The sequence below is a fragment of the Monopterus albus genome, unplaced genomic scaffold (genome assembly GCF_001952655.1).
Source record: "Monopterus albus unplaced genomic scaffold, M_albus_1.0 scaffold9.1, whole genome shotgun sequence".
NCBI lineage: Eukaryota > Metazoa > Chordata > Actinopteri > Synbranchiformes > Synbranchidae > Monopterus > Monopterus albus.
This window is the reverse complement of record NW_018127889.1, coordinates 1,100,551-1,107,490: the sequence shown is the minus strand read 5'-3', so window position 1 is coordinate 1,107,490 and position 6,940 is coordinate 1,100,551. Positions and strand designations below refer to the sequence as shown.

General features: G+C 41.4%; 1 protein-coding gene across 3 annotated transcripts in view; it reads right to left on the bottom strand.

Annotated features, from left to right (window-relative positions):
- Positions 1–6,940, bottom strand: part of afg1lb (AFG1 like ATPase b) — a 22,945-nt gene that overhangs the window by 9,879 nt on the left and 6,126 nt on the right. For all 3 annotated transcript variants that reach the window (XM_020588378.1, XM_020588396.1, XM_020588388.1), the window contains 2 exons: positions 4,469–4,568; positions 2,303–2,361 (listed from right to left, as the gene is read on the bottom strand). In XM_020588378.1, the coding sequence (XP_020444034.1) occupies positions 2,303–2,361; positions 4,469–4,568 (159 nt within the window). The remainder of the gene's footprint in view (positions 1–2,302; positions 2,362–4,468; positions 4,569–6,940) is intronic.

Sequence of the window (6,940 nt, the reverse complement as noted above, 5' to 3'; positions counted from 1 at the left end):
TTGCCTCAGGGTTGTTGTCCTGTCCCCCCCCTTCCCCCCAACATTGTGCACAAATGCAATTGGAGGGAGCACAGAGGGAAAATAAAGTCACTATTCTGCTACCAGAATACAGAGACCTGACCTTGGGCCAGTAAAGCCAGCAAGCAGAACAGGACAGTGATAGAATAAAGAGGGAGGATAGTGGGGCAAAGACAGAATGGGTGATGAAACATGGAGCAGAGAGGGAGGACAGTTTGTGAGGGAGAAAGAGAGTCTTATTACAATACTGTGTCCATTAAAAGAAGCCCTTAAACTCTGTACCTTTCAGAACTCTGAGCTTTGCCATGGCTACATAGAAGCCTAAACAACCGAACAGATTCCCTGATGAAGTTTACAGAGCAATTACAAATGATTAAGTGAATTTAACAAAGTAAACAAACTGAACGGTGAAAAGCAATCCGGGACTTTTAGGTTTAGTAAAGTTGTCTGCAAACCAGTGGATTTACTTAAAACCTTGTGCTTGATCTGAATGCTTATTTTTAAGATTTAAAAACTGATGATTAGGGAGGATAGGGTGATGCGGCACAAGGGGTCCCAACTAATCAGAAGTCAATAGTTAAAGACGTCAACCCAGGCGGACAGAGGGGGTGGATTAATCTCCACCACTCAAGCTCAGGTAATAGGGAGGAGAGGTCAGAAACTATTTTTATTATCTAAAACACCCTCATTCACTCCGTAGCTCACTATAGAAACAGACCTAGGCATGCACACACAGGAGCAAGCTGTGTCGGAGAGGAGGACCCACACTGCTGGTCTCTGCAAGTGTTAATTCAATTTATTAAGGGTCAGGTAGTTAGCATTGTGACCCCACTAAAACATGCTTTAACTTTACAGAACAGGCCGTTATAGAGAATGCCTTGCACACCAAAAAAAATCCCCAACCACAAAAACCAGTTGGCCTCACAAAGAAGAACATGGGACCCTGAAAGAGAGGAGGTAGTGCGGAGCAAACAGGGAAACAGGCATTCAGGAGCTTGATGAGGGTGGATTAGAGAGGGCAAGGGTGGGGAGCAGGGTGACTCCATGGCCTCCCTGGCTGTAGTATGCAACAATGGTGTAGTAGCAAACACTGCTGCTTCACACCAAGAAGGCTCTGGCTTCAAACCTGCTGGCTGACCAGAGCCTGTCTGTGTGGGGTTCACATGCTCTCCCATCCCTGGGGGGGTGGGGGGGTCTCCAGGTACTCCTGGTCAATGGTCTGTGATGGACTGGTGACCTTCCAGGGTGTACCACCTCTTGTCCAATGTCAGATGGGATCGGCTCCAGCCACCTCACAACCCTCTATAAGATATGCATAATAGTTACAGTGGAGATCTGATGACCTTGAATCTGTCTGTGACCTGGGCACTGCAGATCAACCATGATGCTCCAGTTAAAACACCTGTGTTGAGATTAGAAAATAATTCTCCAAATCTATAAACTAGAGGAAATACCACCTGTGACCCCTGCGACCAAACAATACCATTTCAAAACTTTTAACCACTGTTGTGCATAGCTGGGATGATACGAAGCTGGAAATTTACAGGCACAGTGCAGTATTGACACCTACTGTACTTCACAGCCACCAAAATTTCAGGAGTGTGCATGGTGAGTATGCTTCTGCTGGCTGTTTTTACCTACAGTCAGTCTTTTTTCTTCTCAATGGTGAAAAGCAAAACTATTTTGCATTTATGGCCAAATACACTGCAGTGGGCTATTGCTTGCCTTTACTATTTAGACTAAATACCAATAATAGGTGCAAGAATGCTGCCCTTCTTTGTTACAAAATGCATGACAACAAATTATTATGCAATTATTTATGATCATGATCACTCCAAACACATCAATGATCATCTGAGATGCAGGCAGGATAATGATGCTACCTGCTTAAATTGCAAAGTAGATTTTTCGCTAGAAATGCTAAATGCTGCATCGCTCCTCGCACTTCTCCCTCACCGCTCGCCCCCCTTTTACTTTTGAAATGCAAGCAGTCTAGGTCAGTCACTCAGCTCCTCCACCCATCTCCCATTCATATTACCTGTACTCACTCGCGCTTTTTCCATCTCTCACTACCTTTCTCGCTTGCTCTTTTTCTGTGAGTGCCCTGGTATGATCAAAGACAGCTTTGTGACACAGTGCAAGGCATCCGGGAAACAGAAAACATCAAACCGCTAAAGAGAAACTTGCAAAAAGACAGAGGCTCACATGCAAGTGTATGTATGTGTGTATGATAAACAAATGAATAAATTAACACGACAAGAGAGAGGGATGACTTTGTCTCTACCTTCAGCACTTCAATGAAAGGTAGGAAGGTGTCCCTCTGAAGTCCGTTTTTGTACAGATCTGAAAGAGGAGGGGAGGGCCTGTATTAGAGCTGCTGTTTAGCCTCCTAATAATGTCATTCCCCCACCACAGATTGGCAGATAAAGTGGCTATTGATGAACTGAAGGATGGGTGGGGAGGCACGACAAAAGGACTGGGACCAGGGGAGAAAAATGGATTTCTCTACCGGCAGCGGCAGCAACATAAAATTCATTACATTCCCAAACAATGGTGGCGACAGAAAGGACTGTCGCCTTTTCAGTGCGGACAATGTCCACAGCAGCTTGCTGAATAGAGGTTTCAATTAGCTCGGCTGGAACAAATTACATCTGAAGTAGCATCCCTGATAGACAGATAAAACAGATAGGGATTCACACACAAACAGGGACAAAAGCACACATACACAGATGCAGGCACATTGAGGTTTAAGCTCTCTCCAGCTGCGGACGCAAACAAGTGCTCGTTGTTGATGTTTGTGCTCGAGCTCACTACAGTAGGACCTTACACACAAAACAGACTCACTCCTTTATTGAAGCATGCTCTGTGGGAGACATGACAGTGTTACTGGGGTATTTAAACATTTTAGGACATACACTTAGGCTATTTGCTTTGTAGATGAGAAGATCAATACGATTCTTATGTCTGCATATTAAATATGAGGCTGAAACCAGCACCTGGCTAGCTTAGCTTAGCATTAGGACTCATTCTGCCCAGGGGTAACAATGTCTGCCTGCACCTCTAAAGTTAAAATCATATCATGTTTCTTTAATCTATACAAAAACTGAAATGTTAAAATGACAAATGGTTTTACAAGTGGTGTCTCACAGGCTATGTTTTTGCTGCTGTAACTTACTGGGCAGGATAAAATGTTTTAATTAGCAACCTCCAGTATGGTACAATTAATTACTATAAACAGATGCAACCAGTGTCACCAAAATAAGCTGAGTCCATTAATATAAAGTTAATGTGCACTGAGGGATTTCCACTCCAAAAAAGACTCGATTTATCCCCCTCACTGCCCTCAATCTCATTAAACTCCATCAGTACATAAAGAAAAGAATACACCACTTTATTCAATCTAGCTAAACCCTATTGCTAAAGTCCCTCCCCAACACATCTAGGGCTTTTTGATACCAGCATCTCCACATCAATAAAGATGGAAAATATATGCTTTTCATGTCCAGTTGTCTCTTATGGCTTTCAGTGTTCCATTAACCAAGTAATTAATACCAAGTAGGCTCTCTATCAAGTTTGCTGGTTTGGCACTTTGTTCTTAATAGCTAGTAAATATCAGAGACATGTCTTTGTATACGAGAGCCATCGCGCTGCCATCCATTTCGTACCCACTCGAAGCTTTGAGACATCTTCCATGAAATGCACATCATGAATTTATCTCTACCTTGATCACCGTCTTGTTTATTCTTTCTCCAGCTGTTCTCCGCAGTAAATACAGCATCAAAGCCTGTTTAAAGGTTGTGTCGTGTCTCTAAAGGTGAGAGTATCAAATGCTCCCTGCCTTTCCTCTTGTTAATTGCTGTAAATGGGAAGTAGTTGGTGTGTTCTTGTAAAGCTCAATTGATTCTGTCTGGGGCCAAGCACCTTTGGATAAAAGCATTAAATGAATGACGTAGGTGTATGTAAAGTAACTGAGAAATTTGTTGATGTTACTTTGGCACAGGTGGAGGAAAACAATGATATTCCTGCAATATTAGTAGCAGGCAGAGGATGTTCACTGAATAGTTAAGTGCACCTTCAGGGCTGACTTATTATTTGGCAATATTTTATTGTTCGTCTTTTTCCTTCTCAGTCCTTCTGAGTAGAGCTTTCTAGAATTCCTTATATTCTTACATGCCTGTAGTAAGTGGTGAAAGCTAACAATTCAGGGCAGTCAGTAGTGTGAGCTTTAATACATGTTCAATCAGAATTCAACATCTTCCAAACTCTCTGCCAACATGTGTTTCCCAAACATCTCCAAATTGACCATGATTTATCTGACTGTGTGAAATAATACTGAGGACCTGCACAAAACCATTCTACTTATTTAATGACCAACAATATAACTGATAAGCAGCAGCTAAAATCACATAAAAAGTACAATACATATAATCTAAGTCACTGGTTGCCATACCTTCAGGGGGTCTGTTGGAGGTGGCCACCACCACCACTCCGGTCTTGAACAGCATCTCAAACAGCTGCTTCAGGATCATGGCATCAGCAACGTCGGTTACCTGACAGAAGAAAACAAGAAAGGAAAAAGATATTCATGCACTGTATAACTGACCTTTTCTTGCCACCTTGCATGTGTGTGTGCCACTGAGGCCAAACCATGCCACCAACACTCCATGTTGATTAGTGTCATTCATGTGTGCTCACTGCCATGCATACCTATACACCATCCATACACCATCCATCCATACACATACCTAAACCACTTGAACTGACTGCAAATGGTTTCTGCTGAGGACAAGGCAGCAGAGCCGAGCCAATCAAATGAGCAAATGTCAGAATGACTGATGCAAGAAAGCACAAAGAAGAACAGAATAACGAGAAGGAGCAATGTGGATCCAGACAGAGCAGACAAAGCTCCTGTCCAAGATGGCCCTATAAAAGGGCGCGTGCGTTGTATGGACTAAACACAAGGCCTTACAAGGTTATAATACACTAATCAAATTCAACTGTTCACTGCCTTTTTCATCTACATCATTTCCATGAATCCACAACATACAAAGGTTGATGACAACATTGAAGCAAGGACATTTATGAGTCGCTGGCTGTTAAATGAAGAGCTCTGACCTTTCTATTCGTAATCTAGTGCTCTCACTTTGGTCTTATTCTCTCCTCTCTCTTTCATATCAGTTGTTCTTTTGAACACTCATGAAGGGAGAAATCTGTGATGCACAGTAGTCAAAGCAGCACATATATAGTGTAACATGATGTCTGACTGGTACAAGATTGGCATATTGTAAAAAAAAAAAAAAAAAAAAAAAACTTTGTTTTCTGTTTAAACTCATCTGTTTCAAGCCAATTTATATATATTATATATATTTATGCCAATTCATCTTCAGTTATATTCAGAATATTAATGAAAAGAAACTATTGCTGTAAAGAGAGTATCAAACTACTTATGTTTTAAATAAACTAAGTTACATTTGAAATTACTTTTCTACTATTTTGAGAAATCATGTAATATTTTAGTTAGAAACCTTTTAAGAATTATGATGACTCGAATAAAAAGGAAGAGATTTCACTCATGTATGTGTCCCACCCTCTCCTCTTACTCCCTCTTACCTACCTTTCCGATTGGAAAATTTTAAAAAAAAAAAAAAAATAAAATAAACTTTCTTTTCTGTTTAAACTCATCTGTTTCAAGCCAATTTATATATTATATATATTTATGCCAATTCATCTTCAGTTATATTCAGTATATTAATGAAAAGAAACTATTGCTGTAAAGAGAGTATCAAACTACTTATGTTTTAAATAAACTAAGTTACATTTGAAATTACTTTTCTACTATTTTGAGAAATCATGTAATATTTTAGTTAGAAACCTTTTAAGAATTATGATGACTCGAATAAAAAGGAAGAGATTTCACTCATGTATGTGTCCCACCCTCTCCTCTTACTCCCTCTTACCTACCTTTCCATATATAACAGGCACTCCTGACGGTCATACCCACAACATATGCCTCCTTTCATACTCTGGAGAGTCTTCTGCTTTTGCATATTAGCCCCAGTGCCCTTGCCAATACTTGATTAACATTTGTGTTAAAGCCTTGATTTCACTAAGAAGAGGTGGCTAGGGGCATCAAATTAGCGTGTGTGTACTTGTGTGTCTACATGATTGTGTGTGTGTGTAATGAGAATCAACAGAAAGCCAAGGCTCTGTGTCTCTCTGAGTGGGCCCCCGTTTCCTCCGACCGCAGGATTTTATTTTCATTTCAAAAGAATCATTTAAAAATGACCTTTTATACAACCTGGATTTGTTTATTCATGTGCCCTCAACATGGGCATAGTATGAGGGGCAATATTGATTGCTGAATGAGTAGGGGGGGAAAGAGAATGGGTACCCACAGAATGAGAAAGGTGGAGGGGACTGATGTAGCACTTGTGGAACACAAAAATAATGGTGCAATCTCCGTCTGCCACTGCCGATATTTAAATGAGCATCCAATTACTCAAGCGGCTGTCAGTTTACAGCGACGCACACGGGTGCCAAATTAAACCTCTTTTGATGTTACACCTCTTTATGTACACAACCTATGAGCAATTTCACAGAGGCTGCACAGTGACTGAGGCCCTGAGACAATGATGCTCAAGCGTTTTCTTCTCACTCTCCTTCGCTTCTGACTCCCTTCCCATCTTTCCATCTTGGACCTCTCAATGGCGTGTATTCATTAGGGGAGCCGGGTGGGGGGTGTAAAAGGAGGGAGGGGGTGCTACAAATTACTAATAATGGCACAGCGCTAATGAAGAGAATGGAGAAATGTCATTAGCATTTAAGAGGATAAGATCCATCTGACCCGCCGCCGCCAGTTGCTTTCTAGCTCCACTCACTTAAGGAAGCAGGAGAGGGCGACTGATACCCAGAGCCTCATTTG